This window comes from Phyllobates terribilis, unplaced genomic scaffold, assembly GCF_046119375.1.
Source record: "Phyllobates terribilis strain yellow unplaced genomic scaffold, ASM4611937v1 Scaffold_4__5_contigs__length_816908805, whole genome shotgun sequence".
NCBI lineage: Eukaryota > Metazoa > Chordata > Amphibia > Anura > Dendrobatidae > Phyllobates > Phyllobates terribilis.
This window is the reverse complement of record NW_027362764.1, coordinates 107630645-107652993: the sequence shown is the minus strand read 5'-3', so window position 1 is coordinate 107652993 and position 22349 is coordinate 107630645. Positions and strand designations below refer to the sequence as shown.

General features: G+C 41.3%; 1 protein-coding gene across 10 annotated transcripts in view; it reads right to left on the bottom strand.

Moving 5' to 3' along the window:
• DIP2C (disco interacting protein 2 homolog C) overlaps window positions 1–22349 on the bottom strand; it is a 542404-nt gene that overhangs the window by 107509 nt on the left and 412546 nt on the right. For all 10 annotated transcript variants that reach the window (XM_073677658.1, XM_073677663.1, XM_073677660.1 and 7 more), the window contains 4 exons: window positions 19822–19961; window positions 16287–16423; window positions 8393–8601; window positions 2529–2643 (listed from right to left, as the gene is read on the bottom strand). In XM_073677658.1, the coding sequence (XP_073533759.1) occupies window positions 2529–2643; window positions 8393–8601; window positions 16287–16423; window positions 19822–19961 (601 nt within the window). The remainder of the gene's footprint in view (window positions 1–2528; window positions 2644–8392; window positions 8602–16286; window positions 16424–19821; window positions 19962–22349) is intronic.

Genomic DNA, 22349 nt, shown 5'->3' with positions numbered 1-22349 from the left:
CCATTACATCTCGAATGATGGGTTGTCACCTAGCCTACATATATAGTAGGGAGACAGAGATACAATGAGTTGGGCTGTAGTCTATAGCATGAATGTATATATTGGCCACATCCCCAATTTGAGTGACAACTCTTGAGGGAGCTTTAATGACTATATATGCTGTCATGTTAGGGTGGAGTCGCACTGCATTTTCAGCATAGGTTGGAAGAATACATTGTAAGGATTTTCTTCCATATATTTATTTCTAACGGATTCCACCATTAGCATCAATCGCCCTCAGACTTTCCCAAAAAAAAGTATGCTGTGTGAGTTTTGAGTTCCCTCTGGATATAAAAGCAACTATACATAAAAACTACAAATACAGTGTGGATCCAGTAGACTTTTTGATTTAGGCCCTATCCACACAACCAGTAACTTCCCAATCAATACATTTTGTCACACTTAATACTAAGAAAAGTGCAGCGGCAGAGCTATTCTTTACGACAAAATGTCAGATGTCAAGATGGAACCTGATTGGACCCCATTATCAGTAGTGATGTGTCATATGAAGGAACAGATAATCCGTTATTTTCGCTCACTCTGCTCGAAAGTGTGAACAGAGCCTTAGGGGAAATAAACCCTAAAGACAACACGTCGCACTACAGTCATGGCCAAAAGTATTGATAATGAGACAAATAGTAATTTTTCCAAAGTTTACTGCTTCATTTTTTGTAATGGCAATTTGCATATACTCCTGAATGTCAAAGAGTGATCAGCTTAACAGCAATTACTGTACTTGCAAAGTCAATATTTGCCCAGAAAATGAACTTTAACCCCCAAAACACATTTCAACATCATTGCAGTCCTGCCTTAAAAGGAGCAGCTAACATCCTTTTAGTGATTGATCCATTAACACAGGTGTGGGTGTTGATGAGGACAGGGCTGGCGATCAATCAGTCATGATTAAGTAAGAATGACATCACTGGACACTTTAAAAGGAGGCTGGTTCTTGGTATCATTGTTTCTCTTCAGTTAACCATGGTTATCTCTAAAGAAACACATGCAGCCATCATTGCACTGCACAAAAATGGCCTAACAGGGAAGAGTATCGCAGCTACAAAGATTGCACCTCAGTCAACATCATCAAGAACTTCAAGGAGAGAGTTTCCATTGTTGTCAAAAAGGCTCCAGGGCACCCAAGAAAGACCAGCAAGCGCCAGGACCGTATCTTAAAACTGTTTCAGCTGCGGGATCGGACTACCAGCAGTGCCGAGCTTGCTCAGGAATGGCAGCAGGCTGGTGTGAGTGCTTCTGCACGCACTGTGAGGCGGAGACTCTTTGAGCAAGGGCTGGTTTCAAGGAGGGCAGCAAAGAAGCCACTTCTCTCCAGAAAAAACATCAGGGACCGACTGATATTCTGCAAAAGGTACAGGGAGTGGACTGCTGAGGACTGGGGCAAAATCATTTTCTCTGATGAATCCCCTTTTCGATTGTTTGGGACATCTGGAAAACAGCTTATTCGGAGAAGAAGAGGTGAGCGCTACCACCAGTCTTGTCTCATGCCAACTGTAAAGCATCCTGAAACCATTCATGTGTGGGGTTGCTTCTCAGCCAAGGGAATCAGCTCACTCACAGTCTTGCCTAAAAACACAGCCATGAATAAAGAATGGTACCAGAATGTCCTCCAAGAGCAACTTCTTCCAACCGTCCAAGAGCAGTTTGGCGCCCAACAATGCCTTTTCCAGCATGATGGAGCACCTTGCCATAAAGCAAAGGTGATAACTAAATGGCTCATGGAACAAAGCATAGAGATTTTGGGTCCATGGCCTGGAAACTCCCCAGATCTTAATCCCATTGAGAACTTGTGGTCAATCATCAAGAGACGGGTGGACAAACAAAAACCAACAAATTCTGGCAAAATGCAAGCATTGATTATGCAAGAATGGACTGCTATCAGTCAGGATTTGGTCCAAAAGTTGATTGAGAGCATGCCAGGGAGAATTACAGAGGTCTTGAAGAAGAAGGGGCAACACTGCAAATATTGACTTGCTGCATTAACTCATTCTAACTGTCAAAATAACCTATTGGTACTCATAATATGATTGCAATTATATTTCTGTATGTGATATAAACATCAGACAAACACTAATAAAAACCAGAGGCCAGCAGATCATGTGAAAATATAATTTTGGTGTCATTCTCAAAACTTTTGGCCATGACTGTACATCAGTATGTACTGAATATGTCAGACAAGACAGAAATATACCTCAAGCTCTACAAAAACTAAGGTTATATAACATCAATACTGGTACATGGGTTTGGTATAAGTCTTGCTTGAGGGTAACAGGAGAGGATCTCAGATACTTGACTGATTTTGAAGCCCCTTCAACAAAAGATGATACAATAGTCCTTCATATTTTAAATAATATTTTAGATGAAGTTAAGAACAGTTTCTTCCATAGTTTTCCACCATCTACTATATAATAAACTCTATTTTCACATAAATTTCTGAAATACACAAATCACCACTTGAAGAATAATGTCTTTACCTGTAGGACTCGGCTCATCCATTGGAAGCTATCTTCTTCTGTAGAGTCCGGCCGCTGCTCTGCAACGATAACTATCCTCTCATCATGCAGGACGTTCACGGAAAACACTGCTATCCTGCAAAAAGATAACAAGCACCAAAGTTATATGATGTACAAGTCGCTTACAGGAAAATTGGAGGAAACAATGGGGAAAAGTAAAGAGGGAGAGGTAGCAATGACATATCATTTTCTAGTATTAATATTCACATGAACTCAACTTCATGCAGGATTGTGAACTAACAATGCAAAAAGTAAGTATCAATAATCTCCATAAGATGCCTTGCGTTAAGAACACCCCATTAGTTAAGTATGATCATCATATCATTATTTTGGGATTCATTTCAAACTATCTTGCTTCATTCTTGCTTCACGGGAGTGTCAGGTGTAATAGACAATCGCTCTGGATCCTTCTTCCTTTTGGACCCAGCGGCGACCTCCCTCCTGCTGCTGATTGACACACCCTTGCCTGGGAGTTAAAAGCACACAGTTTGCTCCAGGGAATTGTCAGTGATACTTCTTTCTACCTTTGTGCAGGCTTGGAGCACTAGCAGTCAGCTAGATTCTTCTCTGGTGCCCTTGGAGGACAGTTGGCATTTCTCCTCTGGTTTCTGCTCAAGCTAAGTGTATCCCTTTTGTTTGTCTACCTTGTTGTCTTTATTTTATAGTGGGGCCTGACCAGAGCTCACCCCTCCCCCTCCCTATCTAGGGCCAAGCTCTAGGGACATTCAGGGCTTAGGATCCTGCTCAGCGATAGGTGTGAAACCAATATAGGGACAGTAGGGTAGGCAGGTTGATATTAGATCTGCCTAGGGGTCTCCACTCCCCCTTTCCCTAGTGTTTGGGCTTCCTCCCCCTCTTCCCTTTGTATTGCACTTAGTCTTTCCCATACCTAGCAAGACAGCAGCCCTGCAAAAAAGAGCATATCTGGATGTGTATATACGGAGAAGAGAAATTTTGTGAGCTGAAGATAGGATGATACAGATAGGCAATAGACTAGTGAGTGTGGAAGATAAGGGAATACTGAATGCAGGTAAAATAGGAACCCATCCTGCCCAAGCATACTGCCTGTATGGGAGGGGTGCACAAGATCTCAGTTTGCTTTCTGTGGGGAAGCATTGGTTATCATCACACTGTTCATGGTGGCTTCTGAGTGTCACTACTGTTGTGAGTTGCGGGAACTGGATGTGGCTCGCGACCATCTCTTAGAATTCAATGTGGCTCTCAAGGTAAAAAAGCTTGCACTGGAGACTTAGGACAGAAAAAAAAAATTAAAAATCGAGATTATTTGCTGCTGCCCATTAGCGCCACAGTGTGTAGACAGATATCAACTAATACAAATATTTATCCAAAAATTAATGAGTACATGCCAACAACCAAAAAATTCATCAGAGCAGAAGTTGAAAAGATGTTCATGCCAAATGACCAAATTCCATGAATAGAAGCTCATCGAGGTCAGAGATCATGGCAAAGATCAATTAGTGATTTGCCTTTTAACTTACAGCTTCACTTTTTGTTAGTAGGGACCTTAATGATGATCCAATCACAGGGTGCGCTGCTCCAGGGATCCCCAGTGATCAGCAGTAAATTTTGGGGACATCTATTAACAAGAATTCAATTCTCTGCAGTACCATTACAGCAGAGGCTAAGTATTACAGCATCCATTGAAATTAATGTGATATTTGTGTAATGCACTGATGTGCCTGGTCTTCCAGGCTCTTTATAGCCATACTCGGCTCTGTCTAATTGATGAGGGTGCTGAGCAGTAAACTTTTCTCTATAAAATTAAAATCCAAAATGGTTTAATAAGAAATAAAACAGAGACAATGATTTTGGTAAGTTTTGATAAATACTAAATTCATGTGAAAAAAATGTTCACAGCTCAGGGGAGCTACGAGCTCTTATTAGAGACCGAACTTGGTATGAATTCATGTTTTCAAGGCAATGCTCCATAGGAATGTATTGCCGTCTCTGGTTTGGCTGGTATGAGTTACTCCGATGCCATGTCTTGAAAAGAAGTCTCCAAACTGAATTAAGTTTCTTTAATGAGAGCCAGTATCTCTCCCCGTCCTGAATCTAATGTATCTCATGTACTGATGAAGGCAAAAACCCCAAAACAGTGTTGTCTACTGGCTGGTATGAGCTACTTTATAAAAATGTTTTACCAGATTCATCCATAGCTTAGCGGCTCTCAGCTACCATGCTTTCACGTTTATATGCCCTAATAGTACAAATGGATACACATTGTCTTAATGGGGCAGCCTCTATACCACAGATGAAGGAGAAAGAGAAAGACAAACAGCACTGTCCTTTTAAATATAGTGTGCCTGAGGAAAAGACTGGTGGTCCAGACTAACCGAAGCAGAAAGCTCAGCACCACAAAAAAGAAAAAGATATGGTCCAACGTTTCGACCGAGAATGGTCTTTGTCAAGGACATTTGTGTGTAGCAAGAGTCGGGAACCAAGAAATGCGGCAGAGTGTAAGACAGCTAACACCCTACTGCATATCCTGGTTCCCGGCTCTTGCTATACACAGATGTACTTGACAAAGACCGTTCTGGGGCGAAACATTGGACTATATCTGTTTTGACTCCTTGCCGGATCAAAACAAATAATACTGCAGTAATACCTACAGTCCCATTTTCTTTTTTAAGGTGCTAAGGTTTCTACTCCGATTAGCCCTTACACTGTTGTCACAAAATCTTTACTTTTCCTGCAAGAAGATCCAAAATCTTCCTATTTTTTTCCACATTATTGTAGTAGATTATGCGGGAGAATCATGAAAATGGATGGCATCAGTAAGGGGATTGCCAAGAAGAAACGCTGGATCCACATGAGGACACCAAAGAATAAATCTATATTTCATGGACTAAATATTAATATAATATTTTGTAGCATTGAATGATGAATAAACCGTGGACCCATCTGTATGTGAAGATTTCAGACATGGTCACGGCACGTAGCCCGAACATGACAGACATTGGCTGGGATGAGTTTTCTCTGGTAATTATCAGCCGGGTAAAGCCTGCAGCCGTGTAAGCTGTCAACAGCACTCAGGAAATCTGATCACCTCTCCACCCAGAAAAGCAGCAATTCACTTTATGTCATGTTTGTGTCAATAAAATAAACTGTACATCGTGTCATTAACAACACCGCAAGACCCCGATATACTCAGCGCTGATTGTTTAGTCATGATCATGGTGAGCTACAAATCCAAAGCAAGTAATTGGAATTATTATGTAACCTTGGAGAGAAGCCAAAGTGCACATCCTGCAGCAATCTGCAGAGCCGTAAGATCACGGCATGGATGGATGAATGGACAGATAGATGATGGACACATAACTGTTGCAGGTCTGTTTTCCATCTACTTTTATAACATTTTATAACACGATTTCTGATTTTACATGGGTTCCTACATGATCCCATAGCAAAGATTTTAAAAACCATGAGAAACATAAATTATATAGGAGTAAAGCAAAGAGTAAGAAAAGATATAGCTAACTTTGTAATAGTGGAAAGGTGTCACCTGATTCATGCTGCCCAGATCGCATGGAGCATGAATCAGAGCCTGGCTGCACAATTTCAGCCATGTATAGTTTACTCTGAAATGCTCTGGAGTTTCAGAGAAAATAAGCTTTAAAGATCCGGCAGGGGAAGTCTTCTAGGAATGGAATAAACAAGTTGGAGACATATTACAACATCTGTCTTTTTCCATACTACAATTCTTCAAGATCGACTTCTTTTAGAGCCTGGATGCTGGATGGAGAGTGATGCTCAACTTGTCTATTCAGAATTCGCCATATGTGTTCGATCGGTGTTCAGATCAGGAGACATAATTGGCCACTGAATCACTTTCACCCTGTTTTTCGGAAATGCAAAAGTGGCCTTGGATAGATATATATTTGTTTTGGATCATTGTCATGTTGGAAAATTACACATCCACCAAGGGCATGGAGTGATGGTAGCATCTTCTCTTTCAATGTAGAGCAGTACATCTGTGAATTCATGATACCGTCAATGAAATGTAGCTCCCTGACACCAGCAGCACTCATGCAGCCCTACATAAGGACACTGCACCACCATGTTTCACTGAAGGAACCATACATTTTTCTAAATGTATGATGCCTACAGTGAATCAAGGTGGTGGCAGACGCAATGTCGTGACGTCATCACGTCTGGGTGGTATCATACTACACTTGTGTGCATGAGGAATTATTATATTATGAAAAAATAATAATAATGTATATTACTTTTTAACATCTTCCCCATTTACCTACACACACCAAATTCTCTCAGAAAAGCTCCAAACTTTACTTTCTTACACCAAGTCTCCTCAAAGCCAAAAAACTTTTTTTCTTGAAGAAGAACCAGATGAGGAATTAATCTACATTGTGGCAAAGACAACTATTATCGTTACAGCCCTAGACATTTTCTAGACTATTTGAGCTTTTATTGGGACATGTTTAGAAATTCATTATCGCATTATTGTAAAATCACAGAGAATTGGCTTTCGGTATACACCCTGTTAGGCCATTGATGTCCTCTGAGGCTATAACTATAATAGTTTGATGTGAATTCTAAAAAGCCTTTAAGACAAGAAAGATGGTGACATGGTTTGCATAAAATTGTGTTTTTCTCTAAGGTATTGTGAAAGGCTTGTAAATGGCTTAACTATCAAAGGGAATTATACCAACCGCACCGACTGCCCGGAATACTAATGATTTACGGTATGAAATCAGACCACAATAAAACATTTACAAAAGCTAATTTTACATGAATTGTACCCTACTACCCTATTATAAATAAAATATGAAACTAAATAGAGCTGGGAGACTTAAGACATATTGATGAAACCGAGTCAAGAGGTGACTGGCCTCAGTAGCCAAAGGCTGTGACAGAGAACTGGGAACAAGGGTTGGTAGACAATTGCGTAGGTGGCCCCATTTTAAGATTTAACATATATATGAAGTGTTTATTAAAAATAAATCATTTATTTCTTTCCCAATAGGTCAGAAACTTGGTTTTATAGGAAATTTCATATTAAAGACTAGCAACTAGGTTATGCAGAAGTTCATAGAGCAACTTACATGTTTACGCGATACTCTGATCAATGGGCTGAACATTGAGGGACTCACAAGTATCTTATGGTAGGCTTCTCCTGTACACTTCTTTTATGGTCAGGGCCCAGCAGAAATTGTTATGACCTATCCTTGCATGAGACTCGGAGACATTCTCTCAACAGGCTTCCGACAAGACGTAACTACTGTCTGGGACCTGAGGGTAAAGCTAGGCTGCAGTAGTGATGTCCAGAAGATTACTATGGTTCCTATGATTGGTGGAGACCACATAGGTGAGACTTCGCACTCGGGGCAATAGCTGTATTTTTTACTTTTTACCAGGAGTATCATTTTAACCCCTTGAAATCCATTTTTGGCCCTCACAATTATCTGGAGAAGAGGACCCAATCTCATGCTGCTTGAAATGGATAGGATCCCCTGCCGCTCCAACATCCCGGTGGCAGGACTTACCATAGGGATCCTCTCCTTCGCCTCTGGTATTGTTGGCAGGTGACTGCTGCAGCCAATCCCTGGCCCAAGGGTGACCACTGCCTGCAGCATTAATGCACTGACAATCCCAGATGAGTAGGAGAGGAGACTGGAAGAGGACCTGGCCAGCAGGGCAGAGGAGCGTCGGGGGAATCGGTAGATGAGTAGCTGCTGTTACATATGTTTATAGCATCCTTGGGCCGTAGCCAAAAAATAAAATAATAGGGCTGGTAAACCTCCTTAAATATCTAGAGATAGTACTGTCAGATCATTTTTACAAACCTTCCTCTGTAGACAAATTTCATTGGTTCCACTGCTAGTGCCGTTGCTACTATGTCATCAGCATTGTGTCTCCGTCCACTCACAACCATCAGGCCATCCATCTTTCCCACAACAAAGACCAGCCCAGCTGGTCCAATAAATCCGAGAAGGCCAGTCCTTATGAATGGATATTCACTTATTGGTGCTCCTGAGCTTGTCATTGGGAAAACCTAAAAATAAACAGTATGATAAGATAAGAAACCAACCACAATCTTATAACTTACCCAGTGGGAAATCCCTCTATATGATTTATACACTGGCCCACAGGAGAACAGGAGAATCCTCCGGTGGGCCACCACCCTCTTATATGAGCAGTACTTGGCACTGTATACTTGAATCACGATGTACAGACAAAGGCAGCATCTTATTCATTTAACAATCTACCCAGTTCATTGTTCTATAAATTTGTGATTGAGGATATTGTCACATTTGCATGTAGTTGAAAAGTGGGGCCCTTGGCACCCCAGTCTGACACTGTTTGTACACATGTGATATATGTCTCATTTATTCTTAGGCTATGTTCACATGCCCAGTAATCATCCACTAGAACGGATCCAGCAGCAATCCATTGGCAAAAAAGTTGTGCAGACACAACTTTTTTGTCCGTTTTTAAAAAACGGATTTCAGCTGGATCCATTTTTTTTTTTTTAACATTGAAGCCTATGGAAAACATGTCTGTTAAATAGTCATCAGTTTTCTTCCATTTGTAACGAATCCAGTGAGTAAAAAACGCATCCTTTTCATATGAAAGAAAAACGGGTGGCTATTTAACAAATCAGTTTTCCACAGACTTCAATGTTAAAAAAAAAAAAAGTAACAAGCTAAAATCAGTTTTTTAAAAACGGACAAAAAAGTTGGATTTGCACAACTTTTTTGCAAACGGATTGCTGCTGGATCCGTTCTAATCTATAATTACCGGACATGTGAACATAGCCTAAGAATAAATGAGAAATATATCACATGTGTACAAATCCCCTGAGTGTCCTAAGATGAAAGCTGCAAGAGGTGTTTGTAATGACACACAGCTTTGCTTCTCTCCCCTCCCCCCACTGATAGAGGTGAGGTGTTTGCAATGACACATAGCTCTGCTCTACTCACCTCCCCCCCACTGACTGAGATGAGGTGTTTGCAATGACACATAGCTCTGCTCTACTCCCCTCCACACACCTGACTGAGGTGAGGTATTTGCAATGACACATAGCTCTGCTCTACTCCCCCCCCCCCCACTGACTGAGGTGAGGTGTTTGTATGAAACATAGCTCTGCTGTTGTGTACACAGAATGTATAGATCAGTGAGGAGAGCAGGGCTGTGTGTCATACACTGGCTCCCATGTTCAAAAAATATATATTTTACAGTTTTTATGCTTTTTATCCCTGGAGAGCACAGAATTGTATGGAACTGTATAACTTAACGCAATTCAAGAAAAGTAGACACTTCTGTATGTTCTACCTGCATGCAGCCATTTATAATGGCTGCAGTGTATATTAAAAATGCGGGCTATCTGGATTACTATGCCCCGAGGACACATTAGTTTATTCTATTCTTTATTGTTTTTACTTGTGTCCACGGCATTAGAATTCACATTAGGCTGCAATACTTTGCAGCAAAGCATTAAAATTGAAATACCGCACAGAGTTTGCAAATTATCACAGGTTTTGTCTTCCAAGTGCAAAGCAAGAACACTCTATTCAATTATTAACATTCACTACAGACAAACGCCTTTAACGGAGAGCGCTCAGCATGCTGACAGCAGTCTCCTGCTCAACAGACATGATACGACCTTCACTGTGCAACTTACTGCGAGCAGCACAACATTATTTCCAATAGAAGAGATTACAGATAAACAGAGGGGAGAACACTGGAACGTGCAGATCTTATGTCTTGTCCAAATGTTAGAGATCTGACAAGGAAGAGATGTACACGAAAAACCTGGACCCAAGTACAGTAACAGCATGCAGATTCTGTAGGAGGTCAGAGGGCACACATTCAGTACCATCCCCTCCAGCAGATGGTGATGCAGAGCCCTTCCTCATCTATATGACCTCTTGGAGTATATATACAGTACAGACCAAAAGTTTGGACACACCTTCTCATTTAAAGATTTTTCTGTATTTTCATGGCTTTGAAAATTGTACATTCACACTGAAGGCATCAGGCTGGGTGCCCACGTAGAGTTTTTCAAGCATTTATGCTGCGGAATTTCCGCAGCGTAAACGCTTGTGAAACGCTAGGTAATCCGCACCCATGGTCCCCAAGGGGATTCCGCATGTTCTATGCACATGCTGCGGATTTTTCCGCAGCGTTTCTGCAGCGCTCATAAATCCGCAGCATGTCATTTAATTTTGCGGAAGCGCAGCGGAATGGCCGCCATTGACTTGCATTGAGACGCATAGAATCCGTGTCTGTACATTTCTACAAGCGAATTCTATGCGTCTCTATGTGCGGATGGTACCCAGGTCTAGAGGAGAGGAGACTCTCATCCAGACCTGGGTACCATTGTACCTGTAAAAAAAAAGAATAAAATAATAAATAAAGTTTATACTCACCTTTCCGAAGGCTTCTCTGCATGCCGGCATCGCTGAAGGACCTTCGGTGACGTCACAGTCATGTGCATCGGGGGTGAGTATAGCTTTATTTTATTTTATTTTTATGGTTCACACTGTATAAATCCATGCTGTTTGCATAGATTTATACAGTGTGACCTAGTTGTCAAGCACTTTCCAAGTGATGCTATCGCCTGGAAAGCGCTTGTCAATCTGCATGCGGAAACGCATGTGAATCCGCATGTGGATCCGCATGTATTCTGCAGGAAAAACGCATGCACAATCTGCATGCGTTTTTTCTGCCAGGGAGATGCAGAAATGCTGCTGAAATTTTCTGCTTCATTTCTGCATCGTGGGCACATAGCCTTTAAACTATGAATTAACACATGTGGAATTATTTACTTAACAAAAAAGTGTGAAACCAATGAAAATATGGACCGCAGAGTGAAGGCAAAAGGGCCAACAAGTGCTAAGCATCTCTGGGAACTCCTTCAAGATTGTTGGAAGACCATTTCTGGTCACTATCTCTTGAAGCTCATCAAGAGAATGCCAAGAGTGTGCAAAGCAGTCATTAAAGCAAAAGATGGCTACTTTGAAGAACCTAGAATATAAGAAATATTTTAAGTTGCTTCACACTTTTTTGTTAAGTATATAATTCCACATGTGTGAATTCATAGTTTTGATGCCTTCAGTGTGAATGTACAATTTTCATAGTCATGAAAATACAGAAATATCTTTACATGAGGTGTGTTCAAAGAGGTAGTCACCGGAAATGGTCTTCCAACAATCTTGAAGGAGTTCCCAGAGATGCTTAGCACTTGTTGGCCCTTTTGCCTTCACTCTGCGGTCCAGCTCACCCCAAACCATCTCGATTGGGTTTAGGTCTGGTGACTGTGGAGGCCAGGTCATCTGGCGTAGCACCCCATCACTCTCCTTCTTGGTCAAATAGCCTTTACACAGCCTGGAGGTGTGTTTGGGGTCATTGTCCTGTTAAAAAATAAATGATGGTCCAACTAAACGCAAACCGGATGGAATAGCATGCCGCTGCAAGATGCTGTGGTAGCCATGCTGGTTCAGTATGCCTTCAATTTTGAATAAATCCCCAACAGTGTCACCAGCAAAGCACCCCCACACCATCACACCTCCTCCTCCATGCTTCACGGTGGGAACCAGGCATGTAGAGTCCATCTGTTCACCTTTTCTGCGTCGCACAAAGAAACGGTGGTTGGAACCAAAGATCTCAAATTTGGACTCATCAGACCAAAGCACAGATTTCCACAGGTCTAATGTCCATTCCTTGTGTTCTTTAGCCCAAACAAGTCGCTTCTGCTTGTTGCCTGTCCTTAGCAGTGGTTTCCCAGCAGCTATTTTACCATGAAGGCCTGCTGCACAAAGTCTCCTCTTAACAGTTGTTGAAGAGATGTGTCTGCTGCTAGAACTGTGTGTGGCATTGACCTGGTCTCTAATCTGAGCTGCTGTTAAACTGAGATTTCTGAGGCTGGTGACTCGGATAAACTTATCCTCAGAAGCAGAGTTGACTCTTGGTCTTCCTTTCCTGGGGCGGTCCTCATGTGAGCCAGTTTCTTTGTAGCGCTTGATGGTTTTTGCAACTGCACTTGGGGACACTTTCAAAGTTTTCCCATTTTTTCGGACTGACTTGACCTTCATTTCTTAAACTAATGATGGCCACTCGTTTTTCTTTACTTAGCTGCTTTTTTCTTGCCATAATACAACTTCTAACAGTCTATTCAGTAGGATATCAGCTGTGTATAAACCTGACTTCTGCACAACACAACTGATGGTCCCAACCCCATTTATAAGGCAAGTAATCCCACTTATTAAACCTGACAGGGCACACCTGTGAAGTGAAAACCATTTCCGGTGACTACCTCTTGAAGCTCATCAAGAGAATGCCAAGAGTGTGCAAAGCAGTCATCAAAGCAAAAGGTGGCCACTTTGAAGAACCTAGAATATAAGACATATTTTCTGTTTCACACTTTTTTGTTAAGTATATAATTCCACGTGTTAATTCACAGTTTTGATGCCTTCAGTGTGAATGTACAATTTTCATAGTCATGAAAATACAGAAAAATCTTTAAATGAGAAGGTGTGTCCAAACTTTTGGTCTGTACTGTACATATATATATATATATATATATATATATACATACACACACATATACACACGGTATCGTATACAGTGAAGGAAATAATTATTTGATCCCTTGCTGTTTTTGTAAGTTTGCCCACTGACAAAGACATGAACAGTCTATAATTTTAAGGGTAGGTTAATTTTAACATTGAGAGATAGGATATCCCCCAAAAAATCAAGAAAATTACATTGTATAAATTAGATAATTTTTTTGCATTTTGCAGTGAGAAATAAGTATTTGATCCCCTACAAACCATTATGAGTTCTGGCTCCTACAGACCAGTTAGACGCTCCTAATCAACTTGTTACCTGCATTAAAGACAGCTATCTTACATAGTCACCTGTATAAAAGACTCCTGTCCACAGACTCAATTAATCAGTCAGACTCTAACCTCTACAACATGGGCAAGACCAAAGAGCTTTCTAAGGATGTCAGGGACAAGATCATAGACCCGCACAAAGCTGGAATGGGCTACAAAACCATAAGTAAGACGCTGGGTGAGAAGGAGACAACTGCTGGTGCAATAGTAAGAAAATGGAAGAAATACAAAATGACTGTCAATCGACATCGATCTGAGGACCATGCAAAATCTCACCTCGTGGGGTATCCTTGCTCATGATGAAGGTGAGAGATCAACCTAAAACTAAACGGGGGGAACTTGTTAATGATCTGAAGGCAGCTGGGACCACAGTCACCAAGAAACCCATTGGTAACACATTACGCCTTAAAGGTTTAAAATCCTGCAGTGCCCGCAATGTCCCCCTGCTCAAGAAGGCACATGTGCAGGCCAGTCTGAAGTTTGCCAATGAACACTTGGATGATTCTGTGAGTTACTGGGAGAAGGTGCTGTGGTCAGATGAGACAAAAAATGAGCTCTTTGGCATTAACTCCACTCGCTGTGTTTGGAGGAAGAAGAAGGATGAGTATAACCCTAAGAACATCGTACCAACAGTGAAGCATGGTGGGGGAAACATTATACTTTGGAGGTGCTTTTCTGCAAAGGGGACATGACAACTGCACCGTACTGAAGGGAAGATGGATGGGGTCATGTATTGTGAGATTTTGGCCAACAACTTCCTTCCCTCAGTAAGAGCATTGAAGATGGGTCGTGCCTGGGTCTTCCAGCAAGACAATGACCCAAAACATACAACCAAGGCAACAAAGGAGTGGCTCACAAAGAAGAACAGTAAGGTCATGGAGTGGCCTAGGCAGTCTCCAGACCTTAATCCCATAGAAAACTTATGGAGGGAGTTGAAGCTCTGAGCTGCCAAGCAACACACTCAAAATCTGAATGATTTAGAGATGATCTGCAAAGAGGAGTGGACCAAAATTCCTCCTGACATGTGCGCAACCCTCATCATCAACTACAAAAAAAGTCTGACTGCTGTGCTTGCCAACAAGGGTTTTGCCACCAATTATTAAGTGTTGTTTGCCAGAGGAATCAAATACTTATTTCTCACTGCAAAATGCAAATAAATTTATCTAATTTATACAATGTGATTTTCTTGATTTTTTGGGGGGATATTCTATCTCTCAATGTTAAAATTAACCTACCCTTAAATTATAGACTGTTCATGTCTTTGTCAGTGGGAAAACTTACAAAAACAGCAAGGGATCAAATACTTATTCCCTTCACTGTACATATATATATAGATTTATATATATCTAAATAACATTTTTTTCATGACTCAAAGATAATTAACTCTGTCATGTACTGTATCTCATGAAAGGAAAAAATGCATTTTTCCCCACTTCACCATCCTTCTTTTCTGTATACCTGGCTATTGCACTGTCTGCTCACAATCTCTGCACTCACTGAAAAACAAGGATAGATCTGCCTGTGCAGAAGACAATTGTCCGTCTTTCTTAAGCTTCCCCAAGAGGAAATGTATAGCTGTTTGAATGAAAGCCAGGGATTTCGAATTATGTAATAGATAGAAGAAATCAAGCGCAGTATGAAATAAAAACAGGTATTTAGACCAATCTATTTAAAAAAAACGTTTACTTCAAAGATTCACAGTCCTGCTCTGCCTCATTGAATAACACTGGTCAGAGAACAGTGCGAGATTTTCTCAAATTGCACTCCTCCGTATAATATACCAGTGTGAGCGAACCCCAGTCCTGTAGGCCTGTAAAACCTTTAGTCTTTGGCACTTCTAGTTATGATTCTATCTTATTATTCTGGTTGGAATATCCTTTTTTTTCAGTAAAGTATATGCAGCACTTTATACAAAGACATCTGAGATTTAGTTGTCTCTTTTTATCTGACAAGGAATGCCAAAAGATAAAAGTGGGCTATTATGATCAATATCTTTAAAAGAAGTCTGTCATCCCAAACTGAGCATGTAAGTTTAGCTCATGGCCTTGTAGAGGATATAGTCCCTATAAAAATCGCACCTTTAGTGTCCTAATCACTGCCTCCATTCTGCAAAAAAATTAAGTTTAATCAAATCTGCTAGTTAGGGTGCTCAGTGCACCCTAGGTGTGGCCAAGATGTCCACAGCACTACTCCGCCCACTAGTTTTGCATGTTACCACCTCCATCACTGGCGATTGACAGCACTGGCTTGTTTGAGGTCTCTGCAGACAATGCTGGCTCCAAGTACACAGTGCTTTAATCATCAGTGACGAAGGCGGGGGGCATGGAAAACCAATCAGTGGAATGGTGCACTGAACCTCTTGGTCACACCCAGGGTGCTCTGAGCATCCTGATTAGCATAATTGATTAAACTTCAGTTTCTGTAGAATGGAGACAGCGATTACACCACAAAAAGTGCAATTTTTAAAAGGACTATATCCCCTACAAGCTGTGTGCTTAATTTTTACTGTCAGTTTGGTGGCACAGATTCCCTTGAACATTAGATTAAAGCATTACTGGTTGCACAATTGATTCACAAATTATCTAAATGTCGACACATTTAATCCCGGCCTCAAATCATCTGTGGTCATTTTATTGTAAAATGAAGTGGTGAAAAGAATTCAGAGTTTCCATTTTCTTCTACACAAAATGATGAGAAGACGTCATCCAACGATGATGATCTCAAGAAAGTTCTATCCACAGAAACAAGATGTCTAATAAAGGTCAACTGTAATTCAGAATATGGAAATACGTGACTGCAAAAGTGACGTCAATCCGTTATATTATAAGATACCACGAACCTCAAAGGTGTTCTTGGTCATACCCGACAGACCATAATAGGACGTGCCTGTAGCGAGAGCGCACACACACAGCTCTCCTATCTCATCCGTCCGACATAGCTGTGGAATCCCATCAGGTTTCACCGAACACATAATAGCTGAAATAGAGGGAATGGACTGTTACCATAAAACTACTCTTATAGCAAATGCACAATTGCTTTTCTTTAAATGTGTTTTCCTGTTCATAATAGTCATATTATATCCAAAATTCTGAGTTAATATAGAGGGGCCCCTAATTAAGTCTCTTGACAAAAGAGGTAAGAGACTACAAGACTACAAAGAGCCTCCCTGTCTATGGCTTTGTTCACATGTCTGATTGGAAGCATAAAATGCTGACTGATGTAAATGGGAGCAGAGTGGTTCCTCTGATTATTAGGGGGTCCTTCTGGTGCCCATTTTTTGTCATTTCTTAAAATGGAAGTATGCAAATTGTCTCTTCAGAGAAGAAAAGAACTAGAACTCCAGTGCCACCTATTAGAAGTAGCAATCCTAAAAGTCAATATCGACTCTCTAACAAGCCTTGTCACATGACTTAGGATAAAAGCCAAAAAAAGAATCTCAATTTGCAGACATTGTCTTTCGGGGTACTGCCCCTTGTCAATGCAAAGTGTGAGATCTGGTTTGGCTGGGTGAGAGGCATCTGACCGGGATCAAAGGGGTAACATTTCTCCTTGCGGAGAGTGACATGTTAAGCATGTCAAGGTAAGGAGACTTTTAAGCCACAATGCTCCTCTGGGAAATATGCTCAGCAAGCAGAAGTTCATTTTGGGCATGAACGGACAAACATAACTCCCAATTAGACATGTGAGCTTAGCCGTACACAGAAAACCCAAAAAGCCTTGTACAAGCGCAACAGAAAGTCTGTACACCCCATCTACATGGCTTTTAATGGGCAATATGTAAAAGTCTAAAGACTTGTTTCACCACTATGATATTGATTACCTATCCTTAGGACAGAATGTCAAATCTATGAGGGTCGAACACCTGGTACTCCCACTAAGCAGCTGTTCTCTGCTCCTGCAGTTGCCGGACTTACACAGTTATGGAGCTGGACAGCATAACTCTGCACAATGTGTAGTGGCCGTTGTCGGGTACTGCAGATCAGCTTCCAATCAAATGTTGATGCAATAAAAATATTTGTACCGTGTTAGCCAGCAGATAGAAAAATATTAAAATCTGAGAGTCCTCAGTGGTTGATACCTTTTAATGGCTAACTGAAAAAATGGTAACAAATAGAAAGCTTTCGAGGCTACTTGGGTCTCTTCATACGGCATTATACCTGATGAAGAGACCTGAGTAGTTTTGAAAGCTTGCTATTTTTTACCATCTTTTCAGTTAGCCATTAAAAGGTATCATAGAATTATAGAATGTTAGAGTTGGAGGGGACCTCCAGGGTCACCTGGTCCAACCCCCTGCTCAATGCAGCATTCATTAAACCATCTCAGACAGATATCTGTCCAGCCTCTGTTTTAAGACGTCCATTGAAAGAGAACTCACGACCTCTCGTGGCCGCCTGTTCCACTCATTGATCACCCTGTCAAAAAGTTTTCTAAAATCTAATCTGAATCTTCTCCCTTTCAGTTTCTTTCCATTGCTTCTCGTGTTTCCATGTGTAAATGAGAATAAGGATGATCTCTCTACACTGTGACAGTCCTTCAGATATTTATAGACAGCTATTAAGTCTCCTCTCAGCCTTCTCTTTTACAAGCTAAACATTCCCAGATCCTTTAACCGTTCCTCGTAGGACATAGTTTGCAATCCGCTCATCATCCTGAAAGCTCTTCTCTGAACTTGCTGCAGCTTTTCATATGTCTTTTTTAAAGTGTAGTGCCCAGAAGTGGACACAGTATTCCAGATGAGGTCTGACTAAGGAGGAGTATAGGGAGATAATTACTTCATGTGATTTAGACTCTATGCTTCTCTTAATACATCCCAGAACGGTGTTTGCCTTTTTTGCTGCTGCATCACACTGTTGACTCATGTGCAGTCTGTGATCTACTAGTATACCCAAGTGTTATTTGTGCTGTTGCTTAGTTCTATTCCTCCCATTCTGTAGATGTCATTTTTGTTTTTCTTGCCCAGATGTAGAATCTTGCATTTCTCCCTGTTAAATACCATTCTATTAGTCGCTAGAATGGTATTTATCACTGAGGACTGAGGAATCAACCACTGAGGTCTCTCAAATTGTAATATTTTTCAATCAAATGCTGTAATTCAGCATTCTTGAACCTTTTTTAATCGGTAGGAGACAGTCAGGGGGACACCATGCACGGTAGATGGTCCAGCAGAAAGGCTGACTCTGTGTGTAGGAGATTTTCGGCTATAAAACTAGATGTAAGTGAAAGACCAACTTCTACTAAATCCAGAAATATTTCTGAGTTTAAGTGGTCCTGCTATTAGTTCAGGCACGTTGCCCTCATGTATCTATTGTGTTTGTTCTTAGGCACACCATTTAGTATGTGTTTACACAGATAAGTACATATACATAGTACGATATACAAGCGCGCCATGTTTATTTAATTGTACGTCTCATATGTCAAGAATCATTACAAGCAAATGAGGTAAACAATTCTGGTTTTGTTATTTCAGATTTACAAAAGGAAAAACTAAAGGAGATGTTGTCCTCCCGCTGGCAGCAAATGAGTGCGGAGCGGAGAGCAGCTGCAAGCAATCTTGTGTAAAGGCATCCTTCACATCTTCCACTTTTCCTTTTTTTTCGAGAAACTGCCTCAAACAATGTGGTTAGCTCAGCTGTAGATTTTATCCCTTTGGCGCACCCAGTCTCTGGCCTTAGATGACCAGAAGGAATCATCATTGAAAACTCTGGAAATGTACCTTCTCCATAAGAAGAACAGCATGTTCGTAAGATGACCATCCAGTGTTCCTTGGGTTATGAACGCATAATAAGACAGTTTACTACTTTTTTCATGAAATGTCAGAAATAAAACATTTAGGCAAGATGAGCATTGCGATTCGTGCTACCCTGCTGTGGCATCCAGTCCGGTCCTCCATGGCAGGCAGTCTTCACTTCTGTGCCGGCTTCTTATGGATAGGTCATCAGTATCAGATCATTGGGGGGAATGTGACACCCGTACACCCGGCATATAGAACCGCACATCAGCTCCGGCAAAGTCCCGCTGAAGCCAATATCAGCTGATCGTGGGGGTGCGAGGTTCTTGATGTTATTTTTCTATACTTGGCTTGACATTGTGGCCAAAATGTTGCATATTTTTAGCATACTTTAATGTTACAATAAACGATTAACCCTTTGCTCTTGAGCCATGGATACATTTCTTTTGGATATTTTGACAACAGGTGGTAAGTTGCTCCAAGTCAGTGGCGTGGTCCATGGGAGAACAGCCTGAATTAATGGGGGTGCCACGTGTCCGACTCCTACCCTAAAGGTGCATCATCAATATAAGCTCTTAGATACCCAGACAACTACTATCAGCACTAGGTAACATTAAGAGGAAATGTCTACTAAAATTATACTCACCACCAGGCATCACTGTCCCAACATCTTGCACGGTGAGTACAGATAGTTTTTCTTCTGAGTCCACTCTAATGACCCCATGGGTGAGTCCCTGCATGGACAATACCCCCCTTCCTGGAGGCTGGTTGCTGTCATCAGTCGGCCTGTGAGAAATGCACAAAGCCAAGAAGAATGGATAAAGAGACTAATTCTACTTTATTTTTTAACATTTCATTAAAAAAATTTTTTAGGTATGGTACTTCTTATATGTTACCATAGAGACACATAGAACTGCAAAAAAGCTGCATGCAAAAAATCTTTATATCAAGACTTATTGCAAAATTTGCTTAATTCTTCAATTTCTGTGATGCTTTTTTTAACCCCAATTTTTCCAAAGTCATTGCAATACCAAACTCGGCGACTTTGCTGCAAATTTAGAAAATGAAGGCAAAAAAAAATAAAGCACCGTGGATCCAAAGTGTGACCCATGCCTTGCTCATGTAAGGGGGAAGACCGGGGTGTAAGTACTTTCAGAACAAGGTATCCGGAACTGCCGTGGCCGTGCCTCTGGTTGCAGGGGGGAGACAGACTATGAGCACAGGAGTCAGGTGACTGGGAAGCTGGGGGCGTGTCCAGAGACAGAGCTCAGGGGTCAGGTGACCGGGGAGCTGGAGGCATGTCTAGGAAGAGGGAGAAAAAGGAGTTTTGCGCGGGAAAGCAGGGAGTTGACAGTTGGAGTCAAGCCCGACTAGAGGGAGAAGAGACGCAGGGTTCGTGGAGCCGAGCAAGTGAGGTGCAGTGTTATGAACTAGGAGTTCAGCGGGTCAAACAGGAGACCGCCCGCTGCCACCAGAACACGGAGCATTGTTTAGTTGGGGAAGCCAGAAGAAAACAACACCGGCATCAGCCGGCAATGGCCTTGTGGGGAACAAGAGTCAGCTAAGTGTAAAACTGCCGATTACAACTGTTTAGACTTTGCTACATCTAGCCAAACTGTGGATTGTCGGTTATAGCCTGTTACCTGCTACTTCCCTTGTTGTCCCCATATTTCCACTGTTACTTCCTGTGTGCAGATTGACCCTGTTACAATAAATCCCCCCCCCCCCCATTTATCAACCCTGTACTGGCTGCTCTGCGTTTCTGTGTCACTGAATCTAAAGTACCTGTGTCACACTCTTACAAAAAGAGTCCTGATACACCATGACAAGTCATGCACCAGTGTAAGCAGAACATTTTCAGGACAGATGAATCACAAAGTATGTAGAGGTTTGCATAACGTCATTATACAATGATTTAATGCATCATACCGCTCTAAGATCTTAAAATCTTTGATCCGTGGATTCTTTATTTTTTTTTATTTGATACTGGAACCATGCTGGTATTCATATGGCTTTAAATAATTTACAGTAAAATGAACTTAAAGTGGTAATCCCATCTCCAAGATCCTATCTCAATATGTAGTAGGTGTAATAATATTAATATTAGCAAATACCTCCGATTAGAAATGTAGTATAGTTCTTCTGATTCGCTCTGAGACTTACCCCATGTGCAGGGCATTGCAGTAGCTTAGATATCCATGGTTACAACAACTAACAGCTAATAATAATTTTTATTTCTATAGCGCCAACATATTCTGCAGCACTTTACATTTTAACAGACTGTCACTATATGAGTGGTCGTAACCAGAGATACCTAAGCTACTGCAATGCCCTGCACATGGGGTAAGCGACATAGCGAATCAGAAGAACTACACTACATTCTAATTGAAGGTACTTGCTAATATTATTTTTATTACATCTACTACATATTGGGATAGGATCTTGGAGATGGCAACACCCCTTCAAGTTTTCCTGTGTAGTAAAAATAAAGTCCTAATATTATAGTAACTGACACCCAGTATCACTATTTATATCACAAAGACATTCCCTCTCCCGATGATTCCGCCCTGTTGCCCCCAGAGTTGGTGAAAAATTTCCAAATGTGTGGGGTGCACAATAAATAAAAAAAAAAGAATGAAAAGGTTTTATTGTACTGAATCCCATGTGCTGATGAACAGGCGGCCCTCGTGCTTGTTTACCTATTGTTTGGGCTTCCTTCTTTCTTTTTCCAGGAATAGAATTGCCAAATGTAATTTATGGAGACTATGACTCATATTTTCACTATGGAGATTACTGTATGAAACTCCCTATAATCAGATAGCACCTTTATCATGGTCTCATTACAGTATTTAGTTTGACTCAGGAACAGTACAATTTCCATCTGCGTGTGTAAAACTCAAAATAAAGAATCGGAGACCAGACGCTCTATGTAGAACTTCGCTGGGTCTCTGCGACTAACCCCTGCAGGGTGGCAGGGTGGAGGTGGCGAGCTGATGCCGGTCCACCTATGGTATAGAGGATACTGAGCTGACGTCTAATATTAGGCATCAGCAAGGTCCATGTCAGACTACAATGTCCCGCTGTCACATGAGTGGTGCAGTTGTCTTAAGATTTGGTGATTTACCCCAAAATAAAATATAACGGCTGATTAAAGTCAGTCTCTAACATTTTATA